Source organism: Schistocerca gregaria, chromosome 4 (genome assembly GCF_023897955.1).
Source record: "Schistocerca gregaria isolate iqSchGreg1 chromosome 4, iqSchGreg1.2, whole genome shotgun sequence".
In the NCBI taxonomy this organism is placed as follows: Eukaryota; Metazoa; Arthropoda; class Insecta; order Orthoptera; family Acrididae; genus Schistocerca; species Schistocerca gregaria.
In genome coordinates, this window is record NC_064923.1 from 355,422,057 (window position 1) to 355,443,012 (window position 20,956).

Consider the following 20,956-nt stretch of genomic DNA (forward strand, 5'->3'; position numbering starts at 1 on the left):
ACATAAAATACTGCTTTTGCTTGAACAGTTATTTTCTTGCCACAAATATGATCTTCGTGAAACTTTTCATCATTTTTAAACCACACGTAATAAGTTAGATGCACATCATTGTGGTTGTTTTTAGCTTTATCAAAGAGAACAGAGAAACACAACTACATGTGAGTTTTTCAGGCAGTTGAACGTTACAGTCGTCAGCTTTATTCACCATTCGATGGCTAGTACTGCGGTCTGACAAATGTATCCTTACCAGTGGCTTGGCACCTATGTAACTTATCATAATAGGTACCATGTGCAGAGCATCTAGTGGAAGAAGGTCTTTCTTTCTCTTGGCCACAAAGTAGGCAACTTTCTTAGATGAATGAAGAGCTTTTGTAGGAATCCTAACATCTTTAGCGTTAGTTATTTTTATTTGTGGAAGAGTATTCTCATGGATTGTTGACCACTCTTCCGTGATTTGAATGCAATCACTGTTTCATTTTATTAGGAAACATGCTTAAAAAAATGACACCCTGAGGTCGATCTTCATTTCCAAGATTTGAACCCGGAATTCGAGAATCTGTCGTCCCACTTCCAACATTTCCGTCTGTTAGTCTCTTTACAATCGCTTGATACATTTGAAATATCAGATTTTGTACTTGCATTTAATGATTTGTCCATGCTGACAGAGAAAAACAAATCACAAATGCAAACAACAATTTAAAACGATTTGTATTTGACAAAAGTTGCCTTCAAAATTTCTTTGCTAATTAAAAACCAATGACCTATATAGTTATTGCCAGCCTGCTAGATCAATACTAGCGCACACTTGTTTCTTTATTCATGAAGCAATTGAACTAAAGTATTGTTTTTATAAAACCACTTCGACACCTCTACTGAAAGGCCGCGATGGTCCTGGGAGCAGTAATTCACAGCTTGAGAACGCATTGGTAAGCTGAGCTATTCTTACAATTTGAATGCCACAGCAACATGCAACTGCAGCTCCGTATTTTATGTGAGTGGATTAATTAAGTGAGAAGGAGAGAAAGAACCACAAATTATACACTGGTTAGCAGTCGATGGACGGTTGGGCACACTCACCAGCGCAGAACTGGAAAATGACGTTGAGCACGGAGGGCGCGAGCAGCTGCTTGAGCTGAGTCGGTCTCTCACGGCTGCAGCTCAATTCTTCCAGCAGGGCGCGCACCTCCTCACCCACCAACGCCTGCATAGCAGCCCCGCTGAAGCCCAGAGAGCGCAAGTGGCGCATCACGAAGGCGCGCTGCTCATGCCAAAACTTGCCATCCACCAACGTTACTCCTGCAGAGCCAAAACACCTGTCAATCAGCTCAATATTTCACGCTCTACCCAACCAGATGTTCAGTATCAAGTCAGAAGTACAAAGAAAAAAGAAATATCTGGGCATAACGTCTCGTCAACATTGAGGTCATTGGAGACAGAGCACAAGTTGTGATGGGAAAAGCGTTTCGACTTGTCATTTTCAAAGTAGGCATCGTTGCTAATCATCTTTTTGGGGGTTGGAAGCTTCAGTTGAATTGTTTTTCATCAATTAAATTTGGTTTTTTTAAACTTCGTGTTTTGAAGAACACAACGTTTTTCTTTTTCTATTTATCCAAACATATTAGGACGTCTATGGACCATATTGTGTAGATATCGCTTTATTTCTGTGAATTTATTATACAACAACCGTAGCTCATGGTAATGTTAGGCCTAAAAATTTTAGCACGTGAATTTTTGGTACTGAGAATGTTAAGCCACCAGTTGTCTTCTGTGTGAATGTTTTGAGACAATGTACTACCATTACAAATGCTATAAAACAAGGAAACCAGTCAATAAATGACAACACAACATGTACTTGCTGTTTGTATCGCCCTGTAGTACAACACATAAGCTTCTGTGCCATTAGACACCATCAAAAGTAAAAACCCAGTAACAGACAAGTTTTTTCAAACATAAAACTCTTCCTAAAACATTTTAAAACATCTCAAATCACAGTTGTAAACTAAAGATAGATGCTTTCACCTGCCAAAGATAGTACTTTCCTGGGATGCATAGATACAGCCCACAACGATGTATCTCTATCATAGAATCTATGTACTGTAGCGGTATCAGGTGGACACACCTCAATACTGTCAGGATATGGGCCTGTAGAATATCTTTGGCGCTAATAAAACATGATTAGCATGTTTGGTTCAGATTTACTATTCAGTTTCTCCTTATCACCAGCAGCTGACATTTCATACCAGGGACGTTCTGGAATTCCAGTGACTATTGTTGTTGGCCTGGCTTGGCTATCACCAGTGCCACTTCTCCAGCAGTTCAGCTGATGTCTTGTGAGCTGCTGCCTGCCTTTCTGCAGGTGGAGCTATACTGTGAGAGTGTTCCTACACTGTTCAGGGCACCCTCAATCCCACTCTGGCAGATGACAATGATCTGTGTTGACTTATTGAGATGTACCATACTGCTGGGAGTCACGTAGTTGAACAATCGTGGCCCCATTGTACATGTAGGCTGTAGCACCTGCAAGGTGCCTACCATGATGATTAGAAACTAAGGCACAGGACGGCTCTTTGACCCTGCAGTGACGGTATGTTAATGTGATAAGCACCATGTGATATACTGGTGTTGGAAGACCCTCAGCCTCCATATCATAAAAGTGATAGATGGCTACGAATGGTAAGGCTGATGAGTGAGAGGCCATGGTTACCTGAATGTTGCCTTCTCAGAAATGGTAAGTAGCATGTTTATGAGAATTGCTGAAATATGTAAAACATAAATGTCACTAAACCTTAACATCACTGAATTGAATGCTATTGGTACGAACGCCATCACCTCTAATGACCAACTGCATTCAGATCTGGGGAACTGAGGTATTTGTGGCTTGAGGTAAGATGTAAAGCTCTGTTCATTATGACTGAATGTGGCCCATTTCTTTACCAGAAGTCAGTGTCAGGAGTGTGCCAAGAATACAAAATTTCAGTCATTACCTCACACCATGAACAATGCACTGGCAAATGACCTTTACTTAACAACTGAGAGCAGTGGCATTTGCATAGAGTTGTCAGTGATAAATGACAAGCAGCTCTGCGTGAAATAACCGGAGAAATCAATGTGAGATGTACGACGAATGTGTCTTTTAGGACAGTGAGGCGAAATTTGGAATTATTGGGGTATGGTAGCAGACGACTGATGCGAGTACCTTTGCTAACAGCAAGACATCACCTGCAAGCCTCTCTGGGCTCGTGGCCAGTGGGCCTTAGACCACTGAAAAGCATGACCTGGGCAGATGTGTCTCGATTCAAAATGGTAAGAGCTGATGGTAGGGTTCGAGTGTGGCGCAGACCCTACAAAGCCATGGACCCAAGTTGTCAGCAAGGCACTGTGCAAACTGTTGATGCCTCTACGATGTTGTGTGGTGTGTTTACATGGAAGGGAGTGGGTCCTGGTTATATTTGGCTACTTGGAGGCCATTAGCAGCCATCCGTTGACTTCATGTTCCCAATCAACGATCGAATTTTTATGAATGACAACGCGCCATGTCATCGGGCAACAATTGTTCACGATTGGTTTGAAGACCAGTCTGAACAATACGAGAGAATGATTTGGCCACCCAGATCACCTGACATGACACTGGAAGTGCACATTTCGTTCACTCAAAGGTAACGTCACATGTAAATATATGTTTAATGTCCAGCGACACAGAAAATTAAAACCAACAACATTCTCTTCATTAAATATTTCCCAAGATGTGACTACGTTGTCGTATTGCTATGGTATCTAAGGCGTCCATGGACAGTGGACCTTGTCACTGGTGGTGAGGCTTTCGTGCCTCATTACGGTAGGTGCAGCCACAACGAGGGGTATCTGTTGAGAGGCCAGACAAACGCGTGGTTCCTGAAGAAGGGCAGCAACCTTTTCAGTAGTTGCAGCGGCAACAGTCTGGATGATTGACTGATCTGGCCTTGTAACACTAACCATAACGGCCTTGCTATGCTGGTGCTGCAAACGGCTGAAAGCAAGGGGAAACTACCGCTGCATATTTCTCCCGAGGGCATGCAGCTTTATTATATGATTAAATGATGATGACGTCCTCTTGGGTAAAATATTCCGGAGGTAAAATAATTCCCCATTCGGGACTGCTGAGGACGTCGCTATCAGGAGAAAGAAAACTGGTGTTCTACGGATCGGAGCGTGGAATGTGAGGCCGCTTAATTGGGGATGTAGGTTAGAAAATTTATAAAGGGAAATGGATAGGTTAAAGTAAGATATAGTGGGAATTAGCGAAGTTCGGTGGCAGGAGGAACGAGACTTTTGGGCAGGTGAATACAGGGTTATAAAAACAAAATCAAATATGGGTAATTCAGGAATACGGTTAATAATGAATAAAAAAATAGTAACTTGGATAACCTACAACGAACAGCGAAGTGGACGCATGATTGTAGTCAAGATTGGTACGAAGCCAACGGCTACCACAGTAGTAAGTTTATATGCCAATTAGCTCCGCAGAAATGTATGATGAGATAAAGGAAATTATTCAGATAGTTAAGGGAGACGAAAATTTAGTAGTCATGGAGACTTGAATTTGATAGTAGGAAAAGGAAGAGAAGGAAAACTAGTAGGTGAATATGGACTGGGGGGTAAAGAATGAACGAGTAAGTCGCCTGGTAGAATTTTCCACCGAGCATAACTAATCATAGCTAACACTGGGCTTAAGAATCATGATATATGGTTGTATACTTGGAAGAGGCCTGGAAACACTGGAAGGTTTCAAGTTGATTATATAATGGTAAGACAGAGATTTAGTAACCACATATCAAATTGTAAGACATTTCCAGCGGCAGATGTGGACTCCGACCACAGTTTATTGGTTATGAACTGCAGATTAAAGAAAAAGAAACTGCAAAAGGGTGGAAATTTAAGGAGATGGGACCTGGATAATCTGGAAGAACCAGTGGTTGTCGAAAGTTTCAGAGAGAGCGTTAGGGAACGATTGGCAAGAAAAGGGGAAAGAAATGCAGTAGAAGAAGACTAGATAGCTTTGAGAGATGAAACAGTGAAGGTAGCACAGGATCGAATAGGTAAAAAGACGACGGGTAGTAGAAATCCCTGGGTAACAGAAGAGATATATTAAATCTGATGAAAGGAAAAATTTAAAACTGCAGTACATGAAACAGGCGAAAGGAGTACAAACGTTTCAATAATGAGATATACAGGAAGTACAACATGGCAAAGCGGGAATACCTAGAGGACAAATGCAAGAGTGTAGAGGCATGTATCACTAAGTGTAAGGTAGATACTACCTACAGGAAAATTAAAAAGATCTTTGGGGAAAAGAGAACCACCTGTATGAATATTAAGAGCTCGAATGGAACAAGTCCTAAACAAAGAAGGGAAAGCAGAAAGGTGAAAGAAGTATATAGAGGGTCTATACAAGGGCGATGTACTTGAAGGCAATATTATGGAAATGGAAGAGGACGAAGATGAAGATGAACTGGGAGATATGACACTGCGTGAAGAATTTGACAGAGCAGTGAAAGACCTAAGTCGAAACAAGGGCCAGGAAGTAGACAACATTCCATTAGAACTACTGACAGCCTTGGGAGAGCCAGGCCTAACAAAACTCTACCATCTAGTGAGCAAGATGTATGAGACAGGCGAAAATCCTCAGACTTCAAGAAGAATATAGTAATTCCAATCCCAGAGAAAACAGGTGTTGACAAGTGTGAAAATTACCTAACTATCAGATTAATAAATCACGGCTGCAATATACTAACGCGAGTTGTTTACAGAGGAATAGAAAAACTAGTAGAATACGACCTCGGGGAAGATCAATTTGGATTCCGCAGAAATATTGGGACACACAAGGCGATAATGACCCTACGATTGATCTTGGAAGATAGATTAAGGAAAGGCAAATATACGTTTGTAGCATTTGTAGACTTAGAGAAAGCTTTTAAAATTGTTGACTGGAACACTCTCCTTGAAATCCTGAAGGTGTCAGGAGTAAAATACAGTGAGCGAAAGGCTATTTACAATGAGTGCAGAAACCAGATGGTACATTTAAGAATCTAGGGGTATGAAGGGAAGCAGTGGTGGGATAGGGAGTGAGACAGGGTTGCAGCCTATCCCCGACGTTATTCAATCTATATGTTGAGCAAGCGGAAAGTAAGGAAAAGAAAAATTTGGAGTAGGATTTAAGATCCTTGGTGAAGAAATGAAAACTCTGAGGTTTGCTGATGACATTGTAATTCTGTCAGAAACAGGAAAGGATTTGGAAGAACAGCTGAAGGGAATGGACAGTGCCTTGAATGGAGGACGTAAGATGAATATCAACGAAAGTAAAACAATGATAGTGAAATGTAGTCGAATTAAATCGGGCGATTCTGAGAGAATTAGATTAGGGAATGAGACTCTTAAAGAAGTAAATGAGTTTTGTTGTTTGGGGAGCAAAATACCTGATGATGATCGGAGTGGAGAGGATATAAATGGTAGACTGTGTATGGCAAGAAAAACATTTCTGGCGAAGAGAAATTTGCTAACATCGAGTATAGATTTAAGTGTCGGGAAGTCTTTTCTGAAAGTATTTGTATGAAGTGTAGCCATGTATGGAAGTGAAATGTGCACGATGAAAAGCTTAGAGAAGAAGAGAGCAGAAGCTTTCAAAATGTGGTGCTGTAGAATAATGCTGAAGATTAGATGGGCAAATCGCGTAATTAATGAGGAGGTACTGAATAGAATTGGGGAGAAGAGGAATTTGTGGCACAACCTGACTAGAAGAAGGGATCGGTTTGTAGGACACATTGTGAAGCATCAAGGGATCCCCAATTTAGTACTGGAGGGAAGCGTGGAGGTTAGAAATCGTAGAGGGAGACCAACAGATGAACATAGTAAGCAGATACAGAAGGATGTAGGTTGTTGTTATTCGGAGATGAAGAGGCCTGCACAGGATAGAGTAGCATGGAGAGCTGCATCAAACCGCCCTCTGGACAGAAGACTACAACAACAACAACAACAACAACAACAACAAGGCATATCATAATTAATGGCATAAAAGCACGTAGTTGAAAGTAAACTACATTGCAAGTAAACACAGGTTCGCAAACGAACTACTTGCGATTTTGTGGTTACCAGCCACTACCGATGTGATTCTGTGTGAACACCACATGACAGTCCGTGGCGTGGTCTTTGTTTACATTTTCGAATCGAGTTGTAAACAGAATGAATGCTACAGTATAGAGCACAGTAAGAGTGCCACTCAAGTCAGTTGTCTACGGAGCATCAGTTGTGTCCTACAAATGTTGATGGCAACATGGAACATTACAGAAACGAGGATTGTGCGGATATGCATTTCATACATGGCACGGCTAACGGCAGTTCACGGGAGGGCTCCATGATCGTACCAAGAAGTATACCCTGCACGAAGGTACAACGCGAGTTGAATGTTTGCAAGAGTGAATCAACGCCTCCGAGAAACTGAGAGCATTCCACATGCTATACGAGGACGAATTGCACCTACGCTTAAAAATGTGCTGCTGGAAGCAAACGAACGCTCTTCCTTGAATGAGCCACAATAGTGGTTGGAGTATATTTTTTTGCAAGCCAATGTGCACGCGTCACCTCGAACTAGGTCAGTGTCTTAGTGGACTAACGTTCCGTCAGTGGACGGAACAATCAAGTGTAGGCAGTCCTACATTTTAAAACACCAGTTCGATTTTACAGAGAACTAGCTTGCATTTATCGTGAATCTCTTATCGAGCGTAAAGCCCCAAACGATTGAAAAAATCACAGACGATTTCAGTATTTCAGGAGGACAGGACAACGGACACGCAAAATTACAGGCAAATGTCCTTAACATCGGTTTGCTTGCAGGATTCTTGAGCATAGTCTGCGTTCGAATATAGTAAATTTCCTTGACAGAGAAAAGCTTTTGTCCAAAAATCAGCACGGATTGGGAAAGCATCGCTTGTGCACGGTGCCCTACGAGCTGTTGGTGAATGGCCATAGGCAGCTTCCATATTACTAGATTTCTGGAAAGCGTTTGACACAGCGACCTATTGTAGAATGTTAACGAAAGTCAGGCACACGGAATAGGTTCTCACAACGTGAGTGGCTAGAAGACTTGTTGAGCAATAGAACCCAGCCCTCGACGGCGAGTTTCATCGCAGTAAGGGTACCACCAGGGCTGTCCCAGAGAGCGCTATTATTTTCTATATGCGGAAAAAATTATCTGACGGGCAATGTGAGCAGCAGTTTACGGCTGTTGGCTGATGACGCTGTGGTGTACGGGAAAGTATCGTCCTTCAGTGTCTGTAGAAGGTGACAAAAAGACTTCGACATAATTTCTATCTTGGCGTGGTGATTCGAATGTATAAAAATGTAAGTAAATGCAGATGAGTTAGAAAAACAACACTGTTATATTCGAATACAGATTAGCACAGTCACATAGATTCACGATATGAAATAGAACTAGCAGGTAAAATCGGTTGTAGGGAAGGCGAACAGTCGATGTCGGTTTGTTGGGAGAGTTCTAGGAAAGTGTAGCGCATTTAGAAAAGGAGAACGCTTATCGGAGACTAGTGCGACACGTTCTTGAGTACCGTCCGAATGTTTGGGAGCCCACCAGGTCGGATTAATGGAAGTCATCGAAGCAGTGCAGGCGGGTGCGGCAATATTTGATACCGGTAAGTTCGATCAGCACGTGAGCGTTACTGAAGCGCTCCTGGAACTCAAAAGGGAATCCTTGTAGGGAAGACACCATTCTTTTCGTGAAACACTGTTGAGAAAATTTAGACAACCGGCATTTGCGACTGGCTGAAGGACTATTCTACTGTGGCAAACGTACATTTCGCATAAGGGCCCTACCGCGGTTTGTGGAATATGAGTAGGCGTAGGACCCAAGATCTTTGTATTTTCCGTGAGGCACTTACCCACGGAGTCACTTTATTTTGTGTTTAACTCTCCCCCCCCCCCCCCCCTCCAATCATTCGGATGAACTTCCACGCGTTTTATTTATGTCTTACAGTTTGCCATTTGGGCGGTGAGTTGTCGTAGTTGCAGTGAAGCCGAACATGAAACTAATCGATTCACATATAACTTCCTGCAGTCGTGCTTTATTACGTTAAGAGCAGTGCCACTCACCTTTCCCCAGCCCCAGGCTGCGGAGGCGCACGAAGTAGTTCTGGGGCCGCCCTTCAAATTCGGGCCGCGTGAGCACCTCGCGTATGAGGCTCCTGGTGGAGACCATGACGGTCAGCCCGCCGCCCAGATGTAAACCAATCACGGGTGATCCGTATTTCTGGGCTAAGTACGTGAACGCCTCGCGCTGCGATCCCAGCTTCTTGCTCAACCGGCTGATGTCCTGGTGGTTGCCCACCAAGGGAAGCCAAGTCGGACCTGTGGAAGCAAACAGTAAGTCGTCTTTGGAGTCGTTCATTATTAGTGTTCTAGCGATATTTTCCAACTAACCTGTCTTCTACGTTATACATTTAATTCCTTGAAAGCAGGGTGAGTTCATGCACATTCTAGGCGCAATATTAAATACTGCAAACAAGTACGTATTCATGAATGAGTCTGCTACAGCCATTCAACTGTTTCACTGGCGCACAAATGTATGATACTATGGTAAGTATTCCCTGTATATAAAATAATTAATGCAGAGACATGCGTCGGGTTTGCCGCCTGACAGTATTGTGCAAATCTCACAGTGCTCCAGCGATACAACTGTTCGACGTCTTCAGGTTGTGAGAGTTTCTGTTGTCACTGCTGCGAAACGCGACTGATAATAACCTCGCGGAGGCGATGAAATTTGTCAGGCGAGGAGCAGCAGATACTCGTGCGCGGGGAGGCACTGGTTTACAGTTACCGTGAAGAGAGCGCTATAAAACATGTTTACGTCCGTTTCATTTGCACACCACTGCAAATTCAAAGGAAAATGGCATACTTTTAATGAGATTTCCCACTCGCATTCCATGAGCAATGGCATACGTTTTATTTATGCGATTTCCGGCTAGCTTTGGAAGAGAAATGGCATAATTTAAGTGCGATATTTGCGGTTTACTGTAGCGCATTACCACATGATCACCACCCGCTACTGTTTATAGGTCTACTTTATCAGCCGTCTGCAGCACGATAGCTCAAATGCCTCAATATACACTATGTGATCAAAAGTATTCGGACACCCTCAAAAACAAGCGTTTTTCATATTAGGTGCATTGTGCTGCCACTTACTGTCAGGTACTCCATATCAGCGCCCTCAGTAGACATTAGACATCGTTAGAGAGCAGAATGGGGCGCTCCGCGGAACGTGGTCAGGTGATTGGTTGTCACTTGTGTCATACGTCTGTACGCGAGACAGACAGTTGAAGAGGGTTGTAATGTGTAATGGGCAGACATCTATCCAGACCGTCACACAGGAATTCCAAACTGCATCAGGATCCACTGCAAGTACTATGACAGTTATGTAGGAGGTGAGAAAACTTGGATTTCATGGTCGAGCGGCTGCTCATAAGTCACACATCACGCCGGTAAGTTCCAAACGACGCCTCGCTTGATGCAAGGAGCGTAAACATTGGACGATTGAATAGCGGAAAAACGTTATGTGTAGTTACAAATCACTGTACACAATGTGGCGGTCCGATGGCAGGGTGTGGGTATGGCGAATGCACAGTGAACGTCATCTGCAAGCGGATGTAGTGCCAGCAGTAAAATTCCGAGATGGTGGTGTTATGGTGTGGTCGTGTTTTTCATGGAGGGGGCTTGCACCTCTTGTAGTTTTGCGTGGCTTTATCACAACACAGACCTACATTGATGTTTTAAGCACCTTCTTGCTTCCCAGTATTGGAGAGCAATTCGGGGATGGTGATTCCATCTTTCAAGACGTTCGAGGACCTGTTCATTATACGCGGCCTGTGGCGGAGTGGTTACATGACAATAACATCTCTGTAATGAACTGACCTGCACAGAGTCCTGATCTGAATCCTATAGAACACCTTTGGGGTGTTTTGGAACGCCGACTTTGTACCAGCCCTCACCGACCGACATCGACATCTCTCCTCAGTGAAGCACTCTGCGAAGTATGGGCTGACATTCCCCAAGAAACATTCCAGCACCTGATTGAACGTATGCACGCGAGAGTGGAAGTTGTCATCAAGGCTAAGGGTGGGCCAACACCATATTGAATTCCTGCATTACTGATGGATAGCGCCACGTACTTGAAAGTCATTTTCAGCCAAGTTTCTAGCTACTTTTGATCACATAGTATATTTAATTTCATATTTCACAGCCATACAGTGCTAATTCAGCTCTTAACCAGCTCTTTCACACACATTATTTACGCGAGCTTCAACGACATTGCTTTCCTTTCCACACGAAACGACAGTTTGAAGAATGAAATAGAGTTTCGAATATTTGCAGGGGGCTACAGCTACACACCCATGGGAGATGTCAGACACCGGTCCTCGAATTTCGAAGGCACTGCACTTCCAAAAGCATTGCTTATATCTTATTCTGTCCATTGTTGATCTTGGGTGCCGCAGGCGTATATACAGGGCGTATTATAATTATCAGCGGAAACTGACGCGCGTGAAAATATCCTATAATAAAGCAAAACCGTTCCAGTAAACAATGGTCCACGTCTGGTGTGAGGTCGGTTGCTTGACGCTGCGCTTGGTGTGGCCGCGCCCATTGCCAGCGCGACGTAAGGCACGGAGGCTCGCACTAGTCGTATCGCTTCAGGCGCCGCGACAGGCTTCACAAGGCGAAGTGATGCTTCTTATATGGCCTCTCCTTCCCAAGTGACTCTTTCCGCCTTCCTGTGGTGGCAGACGTTAAGGTCGGAATTTCTCGGGCCCGCCCGAATGCTGCCTTGCGACAAAAGGGAGAGCTGCGACCCAACCCGATACGAAAGCGAAGGGTGCGTGGTACAGGGGGAGCTGTGTCAAGGGACCAAACATCAGTCCCTATGTTCTCAGGGCATAGACCAGCAGGTGCTCTGCATGACGGCGACCTCCTTTGTCGGCGTGGGATCGCGGCGCGAGTCGACAAGTGTGCTTCGCCGCGCCCGTGGGTAACCTGGACGTGTTCTGCCAAACCCAAGAGGTGGTTACATCGCCTGGGCCAGGTTAACTGGGTCCAGACCGCCGAATGTCTGGGTGACCGGCCCACGACCTGAGTAGGAGTGGGTCCTTGGACAAGAGGTGGAAGCTCAGGCTAGTAAGCTGCGAAGGACGAGAGGTGCATCCGCCTCTTCGGAGTGCGAGTTGCACTTGCCGAGGAGCGTCGGGAGAAATCGTCGGTGACGGGGCCACCGAGGGGGACCAGTGTGCTGGCGACGGCGCGTAGAGCCCAGCAGCTCTAAAGTGCCCTTGGTTTTGGGGTGAGGCCGGTGGGCGGGCTGCATCAGTCCCCCCCCCCCCCCCCCTCCTCCTACTCCTTGCCAGAGGAGCCGGTCCGTAGCAAGAGATGGGCTCCCATTTTCCCATCGGTCGTCACAAACATGGCTGAATCAGAGACGAGTGAATCGAGTGCGTTTTCGAGGGCGAGTATGTCTGCTGTTCCTACCTCGCAGGAAGAAGTGGGACAGAACGATGAGAACGTATATGAGAGACACCGAAGAATCAGTCAGATCCTAGATTCTAGCGTTAAAAATGGTAAAATCAGCCAGGCTGCAGCACTGGTAATAAAAAATGAACTTGCCGCCTGGGCTATTGCTAGTGCGAAGCTTGAGGGGCGACTTGAAGAACTGGAAAAGGAAAATGAAAGACTGAGACAGTAACCAACAAAACATGGGCTGGAGTGGTAGCGCAAGCAGCCACAAAGGCCCAAACCACGAAAGAGACGATAGCGAAAATTTCAAAAAGACCAGACACGGCAGACTTTCTAAGACCCCTGCCTGGCCAGACCATAAAGAAGGTGCACGAGATCACTACCGCCATTGACCCTGCTAAAAACGAAATTAAAATTAATAAAGTCAAAGCAACGAAAAATGTCATAGTAGTAGATGTTGCTACCGAAGAGAATGGGGACAAAATTCTAAAGAATCCCAAACTAAACTAAGCTATTAAATGTGAACCACCAAAAAGGCGTAAGCCCTTGGTGATCCTGTATGATGTGCCAGTCGCACTAAAGGATTGTGACATATACGAGACCATGTACAACCAAAATTTTGACAACGTGGAATGGGAAATCTTTAAAAATGATTTTAAGCTTCGTTTCAAAACGGGGCCCCGGGAATGTGGTGTTGTCCATCACATTGCCGAGGTCTCCGGGAAAATGTGGCCCAAATTCCCACTATGGGGACAATATACATTGGATTTCAAGCCATTAATGTTAAAGACTATCTAGCAGTCCCCTGATGACTCAACTGTGGTGACTTGGACCACGTGCATAAGCATTGCGAAAGGAACCCGGCGAGCTTCAGGTGTGGGGCGGAGGATCACATCCGAAAAAATTGCAGTAAAACTGGGGTTTGCATTACATGCACAGAAAAGAGGAAGGGAGTCGTGCAATACCACTGGAAGGAACTGCCCTACTTACAGAATGTTAGAGCAAAGACTAATTGCTCGAATCGATTATGGCTGAGGTCATACTTGAACACAGGAAGCCAAAGAGGGATTTCCCTTGCAAGAGGTTGAGGGATGCAATGAAGGCGAATAAATTTAGAGAATTTATTCAAAAATTCACAAAGTTACAATGTCATGCAATAGTGATGAGAGATGTGTGCATTCAAACAGACCTCTGTGATCAGGAAAATGCTCCCTCGCCTCCCAGCCGGGGACTAAGGTCGATCGAAGATCAACTACGGCCACAAAGGCGTCCTGTGGTAGGAAGTTCACCAATGCAATAGAGCAAAGAAACAAGTACTAAAGAACATGTCCAGAGCAATGTCGTAAGCAGCACAAGCTCACCTGCAGGCTCACCACCTCAGGGAGGAACGGGAATCGATCCTGCAAGAATATACCCCAACCTGGAGCACACTCTGCAATTATCTCGTCTAGAGGAGCCGGCTGTCCTCATCACAGCCTTAAGGCATGTGGTGCGTTTTGGCCACGAATACGGTCGAAACATCACCTTCCCGGTAGTGGAGGCTGTAGATAGAATTCAGCTCAAGAGAAAAAATCTCCCCACTGACTTTGGGGCCCTGTGGCACTTGGTTAAAAAAGTGTTTGAAAGACGAAACGAAAAATTTGATCTTGATGAACTATAGGGGCCATTCAAACGTGGGACAAATTAAGTCACAATAGTAAATTAGTCCTGCAGGAACTCTGAAATGTGGTGGAGGAGAAGAGTCTGGACATGCTCTCTCTGCAGGAGCCGTACTCCCAAACTGGGCAGATCCCATTCATGACTGCCAATTGACAAGTGATTTACTGTGTAGCAGAACCAAAGGCCGCAGTCATAATCACCAATAGAGCTTTAAGAGCCACAGTCCTGGCGCAATTTTCCAGTGACCACTGCAGTGTCGTGGAGCTACAATTACCTGCAGGAGTGCTATACGTCATCAACATGTACTTCCAATATGGAATAGGAATAGATGAATTCTTGGATAAGTTAACACAAGTAGCCACGGCATTGTGGAGGCGTAAATTTATCATGGCTTCAAACATAAACGCAAAGTCCCCCTCTATGGTTCAGTGGCACTCAAGACGACTGAGGGGAAAAGGCAGAGGAAACGATCATGGCACTGCAACTTGTGGTCGCCAACAGGCAAGGGAACTCCCCACCTACTCTGGCAGAGGGGGGGGGGGGAGGTACAAACATTGACGTTACATTAGTAACGCCAAATCTTCTCACAAAAATCACAGACTGGAAAGTATGGGACAGGATAATGACAAGACAATCTAATAACATTTACTATAGGGGACAGGGAGTGCCACTGGGACATAGGGTAAGAGATACAGCTTAATTATAATGAGACAAACTGGGACCATTTAGCGACGGGGTGCAACATCCCGAGATTGCCAGATGGTGATGAAAACAAGGAGGAATACGCCGAAGAACTGGCACAAGCAATTACATGGGCAATATGAGCAGCTGTACCAACCAGGAGTAGAGCTGTCGCAGCCTCCCCCACACCATGGTCTGCCGAACTGGGACAGATGGGCCAGGCTGTAAGGAGGGCGAGGAGGTATTACGAGCAGAGTGTTGCCTGGGGAGAAAAGCAACGATGGCTGCAAGTTTATAGAGAGAGCAAAGACCAATTTCAACAGGAGCTCAGGGCAGCCAGGATGAGCAGTTGGGGAAACTATGTTCAAAGCCAATTGGCTACAGACCCTTGGTGTGTCCTGTACAAACTTCTAAGGGAAAAAATAAAATCACCTATAGTGTTATCCACCATCAGGGATGGGGGCCAGATGATGGACACTTGGCGGGAAACCGCCAAGGTCCTCCTTCAGGTCCTATTGCTTGACGATGAAGAGGAATCAGAAGAACAAAACAGAATCAGAAGGGAAGACCGAAGGGCCTATGAGGACAACAATATGCTCTACTCTTTCTCTGAAGAAGAAGTAGTTGCCCAAATCAAGGCCCTTGAGAGGGGAATGGCTCCTGGCCCATTATAGAAGAGGTGGTACAATTCCTCGCCTCCCAACTGGTTGCACCTCTCACTGAGTTGTAAAACGAGTGTCTACGACTCGAGAAGTTCCCAGCAATTTAGAAAAAAGCAAATGTAGTAATAATCAAAAACGGTCTGGAAAAAGATCTACAGAAATTAAGTCATATAGACACATCAGTTTATTGGACTTACTCGGCAAACGTTTTGAGAGGTTGCTAGCAGAAGACTGACAGCACACCGTGTACTGTGCGGGATGAGTGACAGACAGTTCGGATTCCAGTCGGCGTCTGACACAGTTGCCCTGGCTGCAGATGTCTGTGACTCGACTCTGTCCCGCAAGTCGGCATCGTGGTGGATATCAGTGGCGCCTTTGTCAACCTGTGGTGACCCTCACTCTTCTCCTGCTTGCGGGAGGATTGTCCAGAGCCGCTATATGGCTGTCTGAGGAGTTATTGTGAAGACAGGGAGGTCTGGCTATCGGCACCTAGCGGAAAAGTCAGTAAGAAAGTAACTAAAGGATGTCCTCAGGGCTCTGTCCTGGGACCTCTCTTTTGGGACATCAATATGGAACCACTTCTGGAAGACCTAAAGAGCAGTGACGTGCTGGTTGGCGGTCGGAGCCGCGAGGACTTAGAGGCCAAAGTACAGAGAGCCATAACTATTCTGACAGCATGGTGCCGCAAGACAAAGCTGACAACTGCGCCTAGTAAGTCAACATATCTGTTACTCAAAGGTCAACTTGCTATAAGTCCAACTGTAAGAATTAAGAGCTCACCAGTTCTTAGGCGCCGTGAGGCCCAATATCTAGGTGTAGTCATCGATGAGAGGTGGAACTTTACATCACACACTGATACCGTATCACTAAGGTCTGTGGTACTGCTAAACAACTTACCGGAATAGGTCACAAACCTTTCCATCTCCCACCTAACCTAATAAAACCTTACCATAACAGTATCCTAACATCAGTAGTAGGATACGGATCAGGGTTCTGGGCACACAGGCTCACGAGGGTCATGTCTGCCATGGCTGTAAGAAAAGTGCAGCGAAGTATGCTTCTGCGTTCAGTAGGAGCATATAGAAGAACTCCTGGAGGGGCACTTCTAGTGCTAATGGAGATCTGTCCACTAGAGAGCAGGCTGCCTGGCACTGGGTGAAGAAGGTCAGGAAGGAAAAATAATGGAAATATTGGGGGTCTATGTTGGGGACAAGCTTTCAATAAAAAGGAGAAGATTAGAACTATGGCAGGATCAGTGGAATAATGAGGATACGGGGCGCAGAACCTATGAGCTGTTGCCAGACATAGAGGAACGCTTAAAGCTCATATGCTTCATCCCTATGAGAGGGTTGCTGCTCTTCCTTACTGGACATGGGCCCTACCCAACATACCTGTGTCGGTTCGGGAAGTGGGCTACACCAACATGCGACTGTGACGCTGTGCAGGGTGCTCCACAACCTGACTTACGAAATCAACTAAGACAACAACTTCCAAAAAACGACATGCACCACCTGATTAGGCAAGAGGACACATTCAGTGTCCTAAATAAGCTTTCAGATGAGATCTGAAAAAAGGTCCTTAGGGAATTTCTAAGGAACAACCAGTAAAAGTCATACTGATTTGGACTTGACCAGCCACTTCACGGCTGGGATCCGCCTTGCCTTGGATTAGGGGTGAGGGTGTGCATCACCACTGATCAAGACACGCACCAATTGAGACATTAGATATAAAAATTAGGTTAGTATGTAGAAAGATAGGATGAAACTTCTTAGTATAGTACTGCAGCGAAACGAAGTCATAAGCTCGGTGGGCAAGCCCAACAACAATCAGGTTTATAGATCACTGGCACACCTGTAACGCTGCAGGTAGCATAGGCTAGTACGATAAAATAGATGTATCTTAATAGCAGATTCCAGAGAAAGATATATAATAATTAATACTTAGACATAGGTAAAAACTAAACAATGGAAGGCTAGAGATCCCTGTAGTGGCAGAGTAGTTATAAGTACTTACTGTAGCGTAGAAACAATAGTTGCAAAAATGTAAAATACGAAATTAGGACCCACTAATGTATTTAGGTAGTGTGTTAACGTATAAGTACAATAAATGAATAAAGAATTTTTTTTTAAAAAAAGCAATGGTCGATTGTTTGCAAATTATTTGTGAATTTGTAGTTACAATCCAATACTAACTTCAGTAGGAGAAACTGCCTTTGTTAGTACACATGTACTTATATCTGTGGAATGTTTGACCCAAGTTTTGTAAATGTTCTCTCAAATTATGGAGTCGCATTTCTCACGACGTCCGCAGAGGATTAATGATAAAGTCTTGTAGGTGTTGGTGGGATTAGACTCCCAGTGTTGCATGATGACGAAGTGTGGAGTGCAGTGGTAAAGGCCTGTTGTTCATGCTAGGGTGCTAATGAAACAGTATTAGCGATTTACACGTTTACTGTTTTTAGTTTTGCATTTGAATCATGTTCTCTGTGGCAGCAGTGGACACAGTAGAAGTGGCATGTGGGATCGGGATGCGTTGATGCGTCCATCCCAGAGGTCTCGAGGTTGTCAGCATAGTCAGGGCTGCCAGCACAGTATAAGCGGCGCGAAGCTAGGTAGCCAGTTGATGGCAGGCGTTGCCCGTTTGGCAGTGACGCTCAACAGCCTGATGACTCGGTTTACTAGGACGCACTCAAGGAAGCTCCCCGGAGCTCTGCATGGAACGGTAGTGGTTGTGCAGAGTTACGTCACGGCCTCTCCACCAGAGGAACGCGATGGACACTTGTCTAGGCTTACAGATGCAAGTCGTGTTGTAGCAGCTAGCGCACCTCCCCCGAACAGTTACAGTTCAACAGGGCACCAAACTCTTATCAGTTTGGCCCCAAGAGGGCAGCTAATACAAGGCTCCAACTTGGCAGAATATTATGCTCTCTTCACAGTTAGGTCATACTGCCGAACTGCTGATTCAGATACCTCGCTCGAGCGATGTGTATTAATGGCCTCATGCTGTTTGCAGTATCAGATCCCCTATCTATTTGACATTCCAATGCAGATGTTGCTTGTCTGCCTTAGCTTGGCTTGGAGGTGGCCAGGGAGACGATTCAATAAATTTTACATTCAGCTAGGATATTTTTCTGTAGTGCAACAGTGTTATGGAATGTGAATTAGCAAAGTTGGCAAGTAATGGTACTAACTGGCGATCTGTACACATTTTACCAAGCGCAGTGACCAGCCGTTTAGCACACTACACAAGCAATCGAGAAGACGACGGTTCAAACCCGCGTCCGGCCATCCAGATTACATCTTCTGTGATTCCCTAAATTACTCTACGCAATCGTCGGGATGGTTTCTTTGAAAGGGTACGGCCGATATCCTTTCCCATCCTTGGCACAATTCGAGCTTGTACTCCGTCTCTAATGACCTCGATGTCGACGGGACGTTAAACCAAATCTTTGTTCCTTCCTTCCTTGTACATATTTAACTCACTGCTATCATGGTCGTATACGGCAAGGAGCTGATGCATTTCATTATGTGTGGTGCTTTTCAAACGGCAAAATTTGTTCTTTGCTCACAAGCTCTCTGGTGAAAATATATCGTGAGTGAATTTATGATAGTACTGGGAGTAATAACTGTGGAGACTGCTGCAGAGCTTTAACTCAGAGCCCACAGCAACCAGGAGGTAGCAACCAGGAGGTACCCAGTTTCAGCTAGCGAAATGGTCGAGTGGTGAAAGCAGTTCAGACACATGCCCAAGCTTCCAAATTTATGTTTCTGTAAACGTATACGCATGAATGTGGAAATAATGGTATGCATCCAGGTGTTGAGTAAAACTGTTATATTCATTCTACGCACAATATTTCGATGACGGACACAGTCATTTTTTTCAGATGTTGCTCATGAAATTAAAACATCACTCAGAAGTACACTACTGACGCTGGGGAAACTTGAGAGATCAAGTGCTACGATGTTCCTTTTGAAAAAGATACGATCGTTCTCGCTCCCCATTCTTGAGGTAGCCGAGTTTGTTGGCCATTTGTCAACCAACCTTCAGTTCAGCAAAGATTACAGCATATGGCACTTCGAAGGTGAATCCACCCATCTAATCAGTATGAATTTATGAAGATGACTGGAATTTACTGTACAGTTTGGTGCTATTGGCTGCCGATTCTTAACCTTCGCCAATGAATCTGGCTTCCTGGCCTACAGGGTGGAAGGATGTCAGCTTGTCCCGATGCAACATTCAGAGAAAGACGCTGAGCTGTTGTTGGAGGAGGCGGTATGTACAAGATTATGATCTGCGGAATATATGTGGGACATTTTGATGTGTCATTATAGGAAACATAGCGGTCGTATGTTGGTAAATTAAAGAAAATTTCAGAGAAAAGGGAACTAGCTGTACGATAACCAAGATCTCAGCAAGTGCCCTCGCAAAAAATGAGGCTGAAATACTAAAGCAATGTGTAGAAGGGCTAAGAAACATGAAGAGGGTATTGTGGAAAAAGAAGATGAAGTGCATGGAGCTAAAATGGGATAAGCAACACTTCAAGAAAAGACCTACGAGTAAACAAGGGACCTGAAATACACGATGTTCCTGCAGAATTATTGAGGTCAGTTGTAAGATATGTCATAATAAAACATAATACTCTCAAGAAAAACATAGGTCCTAGTAATTTCAATGCTGAAGAAAGCACTTGCGAGAAAATATAAGCGTTACCGAATATTCGGTTTAATAAGTTCTCGCTGCAAACTTCTAACACCACTTCGCTACCAAAGAATCTAACGACTGGTAGAAATATAGCAACTGATAAAAAGTAAAGCTACATTTATGGCATTTGTAAAGTAAGGTTTTTTTACAATTTTTATAGGAATACACTCTCTTAGATTCTGAAGTTATTAGGGATGGAAGGCGGAGAGATTGGGGAGGGGGCAAAATTATCTACATTACGTACAGAACCTACGCTGCAGTTATAAGAAAGAAGGACGATTAGAGTTTAACTCCTTGTCTGCGACGAGGTCATTAGAGACGAAACACCAGCTCGGCCACCAAGCCTTTTGAGGAAACGAGTCTGGCATTGGCATTAAGTGATTTAGAGAAATCCTGGAACACCCAAATCTTCACGGCCGGACTGGATTTTGGACCACCATCCTCCCAAAATTCGGTCAGTGCCTCATCACTGCCCCATATCACTCTGTTTGCAGTTATGACGATCGGTCTGTTGTTTGCTTGGTTTATTTCGACTAAAGGACCAAACAACGAGGTCATCGGTCCCAGCTATTGGGGAAGGATGTGGAAGGACGTCAGCCATGCCTTTTCAAGGGAACCATCCCGGCATTTCCCTAGAGAGATTGAGGGAAATCACGGAAAATCTAAATCAGGATGGCCGGACGCGGGTTTGAACTTTCGTCCTCCCCAATGGG

General features: G+C 44.8%; 1 protein-coding gene across 1 annotated transcript in view; it reads right to left on the minus strand.

Moving 5' to 3' along the window:
* Window positions 1–20,956, minus strand: part of LOC126268098 (methyl farnesoate epoxidase-like) — a 279,495-nt gene that overhangs the window by 206,880 nt on the left and 51,659 nt on the right. Inside the window, exons 2-3 of the mRNA XM_049973605.1 lie at window positions 9,136–9,390; window positions 1,078–1,296 (exon numbers count right to left, since the gene is read on the minus strand). Coding sequence (XP_049829562.1) covers window positions 1,078–1,296; window positions 9,136–9,390 — 474 coding nt within the window. The remainder of the gene's footprint in view (window positions 1–1,077; window positions 1,297–9,135; window positions 9,391–20,956) is intronic.